General features: G+C 39.9%; 1 protein-coding gene across 1 annotated transcript in view; it reads left to right on the top strand.

Annotated features, from left to right (window-relative positions):
* Positions 1 to 3,336: 3,336 nt before the first annotated feature.
* The window catches only part of LOC104401625 (zinc finger MIZ domain-containing protein 1-like), a gene marked incomplete at its 5' end in the record, with an annotated part of 32,388 nt that continues 23,668 nt past the window's right edge, over positions 3,337 to 12,056 (top strand). The window contains 6 exon segments of the mRNA XM_010009270.1: positions 3,337 to 3,451; positions 5,585 to 5,802; positions 7,206 to 7,323; positions 7,326 to 7,418; positions 8,437 to 8,727; positions 10,826 to 11,008. Of these exon segments, the coding sequence (XP_010007572.1) occupies positions 3,337 to 3,451; positions 5,585 to 5,802; positions 7,206 to 7,323; positions 7,326 to 7,418; positions 8,437 to 8,727; positions 10,826 to 11,008 (1,018 nt within the window).

A 12,056-nucleotide genomic window follows, 5' to 3' on the forward strand; every position in this document is an offset into this window, starting at 1 on the left:
GAACAATGTCATGGGCAGCATTTTGCTGTGGCTGGAGAGGTTGAAGCTTCTTTCTCTATTGGCTGCCATTTTCAAGTTTAAAGAAGGGGATTTCGGGATAATTCACAGCTCTGTATAATAACAGTGGAAAGCCAGTGCTCTCTTGGAAATGAGAATTGGATTGTCACGTTTCATTACAGTACTTACATGGATTTTCCTTTGATGGTGAGAGTATTCCTTTGGGTTGTCTTTGGACAGAAATGCAAGTTGAAAGAGCGAAGTGGAGGGACAAGTAATCCTTTAGTTGAGTGGCACATGTTTCAGCACCTCCTACTGTTTGAAACCAAAGAAGCCTTCACACAATGGAGGAAGGGTGGGTATTGTATCCAGTATGGCAAAAGTCGTACTCAAACATGCGTGTAATTGATGATGGGCCACAGTATCATGCTGGGCGTGCAAACTGCTAGAATGCTGTGTATTTCTCATTGGAGTAACTAAAGGGAAGTTTGAAGTGAGTCTAGTGCAGTAAGCGTATATTAGGGTGTGTAAGTTGATATTCTGCAAGGCACATTTGTCGCTATTTCAGTGTTGCCATAATTTCTGCTAATAGTGTTGTCTGTGGTTTAAAGCCAAGTCCTGTGTTGGATCATGTGATAGACATGTGATGCAATGTAGACAATGGCTATTTTAAACAAGTCTGTACGTGGTCATTTTTTCTGGCTTTCATGTGTTATACTGGGTCCTGTGCTGGAGGTTTTCATCATATGTCAACAGTGTGGTTTCTTGAGGTGTTTTAACTATACTATAGTAAAAATGGAGTGATTTACTTTTCTTTGTAATTAGGTCAAGTGATTGTGTAGTCTTTGAGAACCCAATACAGCCTTCCACTAGAGAAATGCTCTGACTGCACCATTGGAAACTATGGATGAATAATATATGAAATCTCTTCTGTGTATCGTAAAGGTGAGGAATGGGTTCAAGGAACATGCTTTAGAGGCGAAGAAAGTGAAGAAATAGTTATAACTTCTTAACAGCAGACTAAGGCATCGCTAGCTCGAAGTTTGAGTATGCATATCAACTGTATGGCATATTTGCATTAGAAGAACCTTTAGTGACTTTGTCATTTGATTCCTGCCTGTCATTACCCTTTTTATTTACTCCTACACTTACAGAGATTTGCCTTGTCCCTCAGGTTTTATTACCTGTCCACAGCACATCAGTGGGGAATAGAGAGGAATAGCTGCAGAGAGTCCTTTCACTGCTTATGTCATGGAGAGAGCTTCTGTGTAGTCACTGAAGTATACAAACACTCATATGTGCCATAAATATCCAAACAAATCACAGAGCAGACATCATCAAAAACAGTCAGAGAAGGAAGTGAAGTAGGAGGCATCATTCAGAGCAGGAAATAAGAGGAAGGCTTAATAGCAGTCACAAATTCTGGGTTAGTCATTTGTCTCCATGGTGGGTGGAGGGACCTGCTGAAACATTGCGTCACTTGCAAATATTAGTCACTGAAGCCATTGTCAGAACCTCTGAATGAGAGGGGCAAGATTTTTAGCCTTCTAAGAGAAAATATAGTAAGAAAAATGGGCTAGGAGGACTTACTGATTGCAAGGTGTTACATATGCCCTTCCTTATTCACACATTGTTTTGTATGGATGCTGTCAACATAAACATTGCATGTCAAGCATATTATAGAGAATTACTATTTTCCATTAATTTTCCCTAATTATTTGTTAGGGGAAATTATTCTTTTCCCTGACTTAATTAATGCTATTTATGTGTTGTGTGTCTGTATGTGATTTTATTGCTTAATTCAATTTGGGTATTTTGAAATGGGTCAGTTCAGATTCATAGTTACGTTCTAATATATTGCTGTTGTGCTCACACAGCATTATGGTATTTTAAATTTCCTAGTTGTTTGTGAAATGTATTCACTGTTTCATTTTACCTTACACAGTTGCTGTTGCTGTTACTAGATTATTTGTTACTTGGGACATAGTTTTTATCACATGTGTGCACACTCTATGCAATGCAATTCCTATTCTTAAATGATTTACAGGAGGTGTTACAAACAGGCTAAAGAATGAACACATAGGTAGTCCTTGATTTTGGCTCACAGCACAGGAGGAAGATGTGGTGCAAGCTTTGCGTACTGTGTGGGAACATGGGGGAGTCAGCACCCCAGTCTGCCACAGAGTGTTTTCTTTTTAGGGCTTTGGCAGGTTGATTGTCTCGCCTTGTCTTATATGAATTGATTGTTTGGCACATCCCAGCGCAGGCTTTGAAGAACGTGGATAAAGCACTCACAGAGCCTGCATGGTGGATTCTTTAGGCAAGGTAGCCCTGTACAGTGATAGCTGGTAGTACAGGCAAAAATGCAGTTCTCAATTATAAAATACAAGTCAATGGCATTTGAAAACGAGACAGCAATGTGTATATGTATTAAATGGTATATATATCTAGATGATGACAGATCACGTGTGTGTATGTGAACATATATGCAAATAGAAATCTAATTTACAAGTTAATAATATGAGAACAAGGAAATTTCAAGTGGAATATATTTTACAGTTCTTGGATTAATAGTTTCTTTCACTGGGTTTAGCATACTTCATTAATTACACTAGATGCGTGCCTATCCTGCATTCATTTTGAAACCATCAATGCTTTCGTATGAAAAGAACTGTAAGAAGTGTTTTCTTGTATCTGTGGACAAAGCTAATGGAAAAACGCAATCCTCTCGACCATGTATTTATCTGAAAGATGTGTTGTGTATCTGCAGTTGATTTTCTAGAATGCTGATTAGCTAATACTGTTTCTGGCATGCAGCTTATCCATCGTGTCGGAGAACACTATCTGAATTTCAATTTACTTTTCAAAATGATGTTGAACTGCTGTTCCTTTGAAGGCTTTTCTGGCCATGTGGGGACCCAGTGCAGACAGTGGAGCTGCAGTCTGGTCTCAAAATATAATTGGATTGATAGGAGGCAGCTGAAGCAGTGACTGTTGAAGAGCTTGAGATGGATGGCAAAAAATAAGTGATTCTGAGCAACTTACGTAGTGTCCTTGTTTGAAACTCTGCTGCCAAGTTTATTTTTACTTTCGTTGGTAAGAGACCTTATGGCGAAAGTCCTGTCCTTCAATATACCTAAGGAATTCATTAGTTATGTGTGGTTTTGATATGGTCATGTTGCTATTAAACTTTATGCCTGTGAAAGTAAGTAGGCTTAATAATTGAATGAGGAGTGGAGAGTTAAGGTAATGTCAGGTTTTAAGCCCTTTGTGCCTGCCAGCAACTTGCCACTGCTTAAACTTCCAAAATCTCACCCTCCTCAACATTTGTTTTTGCAGTGATGGGTCTTTCCCTTACGATTCTGTTCCCTGGCAGCAAAATACCAACCAGCCTCCAGGCTCTTTATCAGTGGTCACCACAGTATGGGGTGTGACTAACACCTCTCAAAGCCAGGTAAGCTTCCTTTTTATGCTCCCTCCTCTCTAGATAAGGATTTTCACTAACATTTGCAAAACTGAAGGGTTTTCGGAAAATTCTCTTGGGACTGATAACAGTGTATTTGTTGTATGTGGTGCATTTTTTTTCCAGTGGTCTCCTCTTTGGAGGCATCGAAAGGAGGTGTCTGAGAGCATGAGTCAGTAACTCCTTTAGCTGCATGCAAACGTCAGGCTTGGGTTTATCACGTATTTTACACTGTATGGTTTCAACACTAAAAGCATGATTTTGGGATAATACCAAACTTCTTGGGAATTTCAGATTGAATTTGAAGAGTTGTTTTATAAAAGACCCCAGAAATTCTAGCTAGATTCACTGAATGACAGTTGTTGATTTTACCTGGGGTTGTGTTGTACTTGTGGACTGGTGAAATACACTGCCAGGTCTACCCCCACACTGAGCTGCTAGCTGACTACAGGCTGTGCTCTTTTCAACCTTTCCTGTTAATACAGCCTTATTTTGAAAAAATATTTCGATGTGCATCGGAGCAAAAGCATGAGCTCCTGGTGTCCAGGTGAGACCCACACTTAGTGGATTTTCATTTGGTTCTCTCTGCTCTTACCTCTCTTTTTCTTTTGCAATGTATATTGAATTTTGCTCTACAAAAAGAAGCAGCTTTTATGAAGGAGATGCCGATTATTTGTGATAGTGTGTTCCCCAAGGGATGTGGCGCAAATCAAGCTCTCAGGCAGTCTAGCCTTTTCTTACACTGTAGATGAAGTGCTCTAAACACATCACCATCTTTAATGAGTACATAAATCTAAGTTGTCTTTTTTACCTTTTTTAAGTCAAGTGGTATTAGATCCAATACAAAATTTTGTGTGGAATTGTTTTTATTATGTTAATTTTGGTCAGAAAAATAAAACCAGAATTGTTATGGATTGAGCCATTATTCAGGGACCAAGTCATACAAATACTCACATGGCAGTTATGTAAGCATTGGTTGTGGCAAAATCTTTCTTCAAAAAGTAGAGAGGAAACAGTTACACAGATCTATAGCATCATTTATTATTGTTTGTTTCTTTTTAACACCTTAAAAGTTATCCCATCTGGGAAAGAAACACCGGAGTAAACACATAGGTCTATACATTGGCCAGAAAATGGAAATACAGTTTCTTGTAGAAATCCTTCACACTTAAAAAGGCAAAAGGAAAGAGGGGGAGATGGCGGGGGGAAGATTCAGAGTTTTGTTCTGTCCTAAGAACACTGTAATGTTACTTGAACTCTTTGTGATACTTCAGAGGAATGTGCAATAAAGGGGAAAAAAGAGTGCTTTGGTGAAAAGAAGAAGATGGTTTTTCAGAATCACTGCAAGAGAAGGGTGAAACTCTGAAACGTGAAGCTGGGTTGTGGTTGTTCACAGCAGATTAAAATGAATGACGGGGTTTCCCATAAGTCTTTAAGCTCCCCAAGGGAAAAAGAATGGGCCAGGATCACTGATTTCCTTTCACAATTCCCAAAGCTGAAACTTGGTCTTGTGCAAAAATTGCTATATTTTTTTCCCAAGAGAAGACAGATTTACATGCAGGTGATCCATGAACAGCCGTACTTACATCTCAGTGGAAATCATAGCAGTTTTGGTTCAATTGAAAAAAAAAAATATGCTTCAAACAAGCAAACCAAGTCCTTTTAAAAACAGAACAGAGGACACTGAAATATGTTCTTTCATAGTTCCTGCATCTGTAGCACCATTTGCAGTATGCCTATGGGACTGAATATTTCCAAGTTATTTTGAAGTCCTATATCCAGAAAACAAAAAAAAAGGCATTTACTTTCTCTTAATCAGGTGAATTTGTCACAAACAGAGCATGGTTTTAGTAGGTCTGTGTAGTAACTTTTTTCATAGGTGTGTTAGTTTGGGTTCCATCTAGTTAAAAATGTGTGAAGGATAATTAGAGATCAGAAACTCTGCTTGGAATGTCAAAAGAAGAAATCGCCAGGAATGTGCATCTAGACATCAACAAGGTGTACACTTATTAGAGTTCACAGTACAGGGTGGTTGTATTTTAATTTATTGATTGCAGAAGATCAACTTAATTTGCTTGAGGTAGTTCAAGGTACAGCCCCTTATTCTCATGTTTCTCCTCACAGGTGCTGGGAAATCCAATGGCAAATGCTAACAACCCTATGAACCCAGCAGGAAATCCCATGGCTTCTGGGATGACTACCAGCAACCCTGGAATCAATTCCCCTCAATTTGCTGGACAGCAGCAACAATTTTCAGCGAAGGCAGGCTCCACTCAGCCATACATACAGCAGAGCATGTATGGGAGACCCAATTATCCTGGAAGTGGAGGCTTTGGTGGCAGGTAAGATTTACTTGTGTGAGGTGGGAAATGAATGTAAATCATTGATGAAGCTTGTTTTAGTGGCCTGGCAGAAGTGTCTTGGGCTTATTTTAATTGTATAAAGTCTCAGTAGCTATTTTATGCTGGTTAACTCAAGTGCGTGCTGCTTTTACAGCTTCAGAAATCAGCTACCCAAACTGCAGTAAAATTCATCACAGTAAACAGAAATGGCTTAGGTCAATCAATTAGCTTTAATAAACCCCCAAAATAAAGTTTTAATTAAGAGAGATTGTTAAACAGACCACACACTTAGGAATGATTAACATTTAATAAGGCCAGGATGTGAAAGGTATTGATGGCATAATTTCTATGTGTGCATGGAGGAATAAACTTGTATTAGGCAAAGTAGGTTCCAATGCATGGCGTATTGCTGCCCAAATACTTACTCCACAGTAGGAATTTGAAAAGAATTGGGGGTGAAGAGATGGTCAGGCTGTGTGTTTTTTGGGGGGAAGTAAATGCTGCATTAGTGAAATAAAGCAAAACTGGTATCTTGGGCTTTGTTACATTTTTACTTTCCGTGTCTATGCTTTGTAAACAAGGGTGATAAGTGTGCTTAACTGAAACCACTATTTATGGTCCCTCTGCAAAGCCTGCTGAAAAGGTTGTTAGCATAGTCAGTCTACGGTGAAGAATGAAAGCCTGGGACACCGAGAACTTCTCTTTCCTTTCATCTCTGCCACTGATTTACTGAATGACCTTGAACAATCAGAAAGTTTCTTTGGCTTTTTATTAACATCTCTAAAATGGGCACAGTATACTGGCTCATATTTATAAAAATGGTTGATGTCTCGGAGTGGGAGAGGCATGGTTTAGCTTAATTTATCTTAAGATCAATAGGAGAGCCTGGTAGGAACTGCAGAATACACCGTATGGGATCCAGTAGAGCTGATTGCGTTGTGTCTCTCCTGTCCTTTCTGCTAAGGGTCAGGGAAGAAAACTTTTACAACGGTGGGAGCACTTGGCGTAGTTCACCACTGAGGCAAATAAACACACTGCAGTGGAGAAAGCTGTCTGTTCATGCTGCTGTGCAATATGCCCCTACACTGTTGGGAAATGGAGCATGCATTAACTTTCAGGATTTCAGTTCAGCTTCACAGTAAGCTACAGAGCTGCAAAGCAGAACACTGCCCCTGAAACTACTGATGGTGGGACCTTGCAATCCCAGTGGCTATGACGGGTACACCTGAGCAACACTTGCATCTCATATACACACCTCATGCCTTGTGCTGCTGGCTTTCATTAGGTGTTGTACATGGTTTTGGAACAGTTCCAGATGAGTATCACACCAGCGTTCAAAACAAAATCCACCAGGCACGTCTTAATTCTCTCTTTCTTTCTTTCTTTCCTTTCTTCCCTGTCAGTTACCCGGGAGGCCCAAATACCCCTGCAGGAATGGGGATCCCTCCCCACACGAGGCCGCCAGCTGATTTCACCCAGCCAGCTGCCGCTGCCGCCGCTGCTGCAGTTGCAGCTGCAGCTGCTACCGCAACAGCGCTACAGCAACAGCGACAGCTACAGCCACTGTGGCAGCCCTTCAGGAAACGCAGAATAAGGACATGAACCAGTATGGACCGGTAAGAGAGTAACCCTTATGTCTTCCTACCTGCCTGATCTAGACCATTACAGGGAATTGGGCTGTCCTTCTTATTCCCCTGTTTATTAGGGTGCCTACTCTATTTTTGTTACTATTTTTTTTTTATTTTTTTTGTGCATGAGCATGGTTATAAACGCTTATGAGAAACTGCTGGAATGTGTGTATGTAGGTGTGAGTTGATCTCCCATGTTTTTCCCAGTAAATCTTGCCTAACTGTATTTTGTAGTTTGGAGATTGTCCCTTAAAAAATAATTGAAGATTACCCAAAGTTACAGCTGTCTCTGACGTGATATATTATTGCTGCCTCTCCCAGCCTTTGAACCTTTAAATTTGAGTACCTGGTAAAGTGTTCCAGAATCTTGGAACAGGTTTTGTACTGCTTCAGTAATTGTTTATTTTGCCAGCTACAGTTGGTTGGTTGGTTGATTTCCCCTCCAAACAAGGAAACAACAGTAGAGAAGGGATTTGCTTTTTAATAACATTGTCTGTGAGGACAGCTATGCGAGACGTGCATTTTTGGTGATCCATAGCCTCCAGCATGTCATGTCTTCATGTAATATTTTTCTTAAAATAAACAAGGGTTTGATCAATTCAGGTTTTTCCCTCCTTAGCTTTTTTACCTCTCTGAGTTCTGATATATATGGCCTCATGTGCCAGATGATGTAAAGAAGCACATGGTTTAGAAATTGTAGCTTTGTGCTGTATTTACACAGCCAACTTCCTAACCTGTTCACCTTACAGTAATAACTAGCCAATTTAAACAAGTTAATTGCTCGCCTTAGACTTACATCTCTCTTCCTCTCTTATGCTTTCTACAATTCCAATTGAATTGTTATAAATAACATCACCGCTCATAACGTTGGAGAACACTGAAGGAAAATGCGACATAAATCCTCCCCTTCTGCCCTCCCCCAAAAGCATGTTCAGCTCCCTCCTCCCATTTTAAATGCATGTCGCATTTTATTCTTTTTTTTTTTTTTCTTCTTCTTCCGTTGAAGGTTTGTTCCTCTTTCCAGATGGGTCCAACTCAGGCTTACAACAACCAGTTTATGAACCAGCCTGGTCCTCGTGGCCCTGCTTCTATGCCAGGCAACATGAACCCAGCAAGCATGGGAGCGGGAATGACCCCTTCCAGCATGAGTGGGCCACCCATGGGCATGAACCAGCCTCGGCCTCCTGGGATGAGTCCCTTCAGCACCCATGGGCAGAGGATGCCTCAGCAAGCCTACCCAGGCCCACGCCCCCAGTCTTTGCCTATACAGGGCATAAAGAGACCGTATCCAGGAGAGGTAATAAGATGAATTATATTTTGCTTACACTGTTTTACTGTGTTGCAACACACTGGGCAGTGTGTGGTGCACATCCCTTTAAGATAGGCACATCATTGTTCCAGCCTTGGTAGGAATGCTGCTGTTAAAATACGAGCGGAAGCAGCTCTTTCTTTTCATCTAAAGTATTTGGGTTGGCCCTTGCTATGTTAGTCAAGATGACAATCATTAAAACCAAGCGAGGCCCAAAATCAGCTGAGCCCTCAAAATGTCACTTTAAGATTCTCATGCTAGATGGTGAATTCACAGACTGTAAGCAGACTTCCTTCACAGGAGTGGATTTATTTAATGTGACAACTTAAAAGAGATGTTGAAGGTGAAATTCTTCATTTGAGCCCACTACATATGTGATCTGCATTTTCTTGGGTGGTTTTATTATTCTAAAGAAATACAGGGTGGACATTGTATAAACACCAATAGTAATAACATTTATTTTAAAGACCAGTTGCTTTCCAAACTTCTTGAGGCATATTTTTCATAGGCACTGAGATGAATATAAATCATGTTGAACTCAAATCCTTCTGTGTCGGCATTTATCTAATGTAAGTTTATTTGGAGTGTGGTATTTTAAGTTCCCATGCTGTTATACGAGATCTGAGTGGCTTTGTAGACAAAATTACATTGCCATTGACTTAAGGCAAAACACTTAGAGTCAAAATTTTAGAGAAATTTAGACAACCGAAGATGTAGACAGACAAGCTTTTGAATTTTAAAAAGTCCCAATGTATTTTACTATTGAAATTGGTGTGAATCAGGCAGTAGGTGCTTTCGAAAATCCCACTAACTCTCAGCTTTAAATGCACCTAAACGTCTGTACAAGTCTAGCCACCAGCTACTAGCTTCAGAGATAATTTCCTGGTGAAATTCTGTATTAAACTGAGACTAAAACAACAGCTGTAACTTCAGGTGTAGAGCTTTGAATATTATGACATTGCCCTGACTATAATAATGGCAGTAAGAGTTTATTGAAAACATACAGCAAGGAGTACCACAGCATGCAGAAAATATAGCAAACATTTATTACTGGGTTACATTTATTTCCTGATCTGCAAATGAATTTTTTTTTAATTAATTTTAAAAAAAGTATTCAGAAATTAAAAAAAAAGTGATGTGCTTTATTTAGCAGGAGTTGCTTCTCTAGGATGTCTTGTCATACTGCCATTTACTCTACAATTAAGAAAACACAGAATGTGGCTTATTCAGATAATTATTACCTTCAGATTTCTTTTTGCTGCTTCAGAAGCAGGTTTTTCCTTGTAAGTGAATATGACCATATTCCCAAGAAGTCCAGACCAGCAAGCATGTTCCCTAAATGTTACATGCTTGCTGGTCTGGAATTCTGCAGGTCTTATAGATGCTATTTGCTATTTGGCTTTCGAAAGCTTCATTAATGGAAATTGCCTATTAATCAGTTAATTTTTCAAATTGACAGTGTATTACCTGTCAAGTTCCAGTTTTCATAACTTGGATTCCGAAACTATAGCACAGTACTAGTTAACACTAGCAAGGTGTTTATGACGAGTGATAGCATTTCGTTAATTGTTAAGGTATTGCTGTATGCTGTAGCACAAGGCCAGGATAGCAGTTGTGTTGAGCAGAGAGACGTGGAAACACAGGTTCTTTGTCCCCTCCAGGATATTTTTTTTTTTTTATGGTACTTTCTGTGCTTCCATTCTCCATCTGGAAACAGATCCCCAGGGTTGGGGTTGATAGCACTTGCAACAGCACAGAGATTTTGTGAACACTGCATCTGGCTGTAATTCTGGTTTCTTCAAACGCAGTGCCCTTTGACAGTGTTGCAAGGCTAAGTGTACATTTGTGTTAAGATACATGGTTATTCTTATGCCACTTTGGGGGACTTTTATGCTTTAGCGTGAGTATTCCCTTCCAGCCATCAAGGACCTGGTTTAGTCATGAGTGGCACTAAGTTGAGGAGTATTCACCCAGAAGGGTTTTTGTTTGTTTTGATTCTGCTGTTGAATGTGTGTTAATAATCAATTTAAGACAGCTGCCTGCATGAAACAGATCTTTGTCTTCTTTCATCTCTGTCATGAAATAGCCGAATTATGGAAACCAGCAGTATGGACCAAATAGCCAGTTTCCAAACCAGCCTGGTCAGTACCCTACTCCCAACCCTCCAAGACCCCTTACATCTCCCAACTATCCCGGACAGAGGATGCCAAGCCAGCAAAACACAGGGCAGTACCCTCCTCCAACAGTCAACATGGGGCAGTATTACAAGGTAAGAGTTTTCACATTATCTTGTTGCATTCCTCTAGACATTTGTGAATGAAATCACATGAATTAATACATAGCTACTGCTTTTATGTAATTTAAGGAAAGGGAGAAAAAAGCAGTGTTTTTACTAATTGTTGGCTAACACAGGATCAAGTCAATCAGCCAAGTTGCACTGTAACTTCAGAGCAGTTCGTAAAGAAAATGGAATGGTGCTGGAGCTCATTAGAGGCTTTTACAAGAAAATGTTGGTTTTGCTTTAAAAATAGCATGTAAAAAAAAAGTACCTAATGGGATTCAGGTGTAATATTTTCACCTATTCATGGCACCCTGCAAGAATATAACTTTGGAAATTTGTAATAAACAAGGTCAGTGTTGCAGCATCCCATTTTCAGACCTGAGTGGTCACTGTTGGATTAAGCTAGTTGAAACTTAAAAGCTCTTCCAGCTGTAGAATTGATCTTTCAACTGAAGTTTGCGTGACTTTCTCCAACCTTTCCTCCACTTTTCTCCTTCTTTTCTCTCTGTGCTGCTTGTTTTGGGCAAGAATTAATATTGTTAAAATTTTGCCTAGAGCTTGTTTTATGGATATATTTTGAGCACTTCATATTCTCCAAACTGAGTTTGTACTGAGGGCCTGCTGAGGTTTAATGTCTTTGAAGTGCACACAAAAGGGATCTTTTGCACACAGGGTACTCCAGTAAGTATAAAAATGGGGAGGACCATTGGTGGTCTGACCTGCTCTTAAAGCATTAGCTTTTGAAGTCTCTGAACTACTTACTGATCTCTGATGTGGGCTAAAGAATCTAAGTTGCACATGGATGTTGAATTGGAAGTGTTCCAGTGTCATTCACACAAAAAACACCATTGCAAAAACAAAAGGGGAGACAACACCTTTTAGTATAGAGTATCCATTCTACCAAGCTGTCCACTGTGGTGCCCAAAGGAATGCCTCTTGCATCATGGCAGCTTTTGCAGTACACTGCCAGGAGGAACATGAGGAGGAGACAGATCCTCAACTGCTGTAATTCCAGTGCAGTCACTTGTGCTAAAAT

The sequence above is a fragment of the Nestor notabilis genome, unplaced genomic scaffold (assembly GCF_000696875.1).
Source record: "Nestor notabilis isolate BGI_N333 unplaced genomic scaffold, ASM69687v1 scaffold31642, whole genome shotgun sequence".
NCBI classification, from domain to species: Eukaryota; Metazoa; Chordata; class Aves; order Psittaciformes; family Psittacidae; genus Nestor; species Nestor notabilis.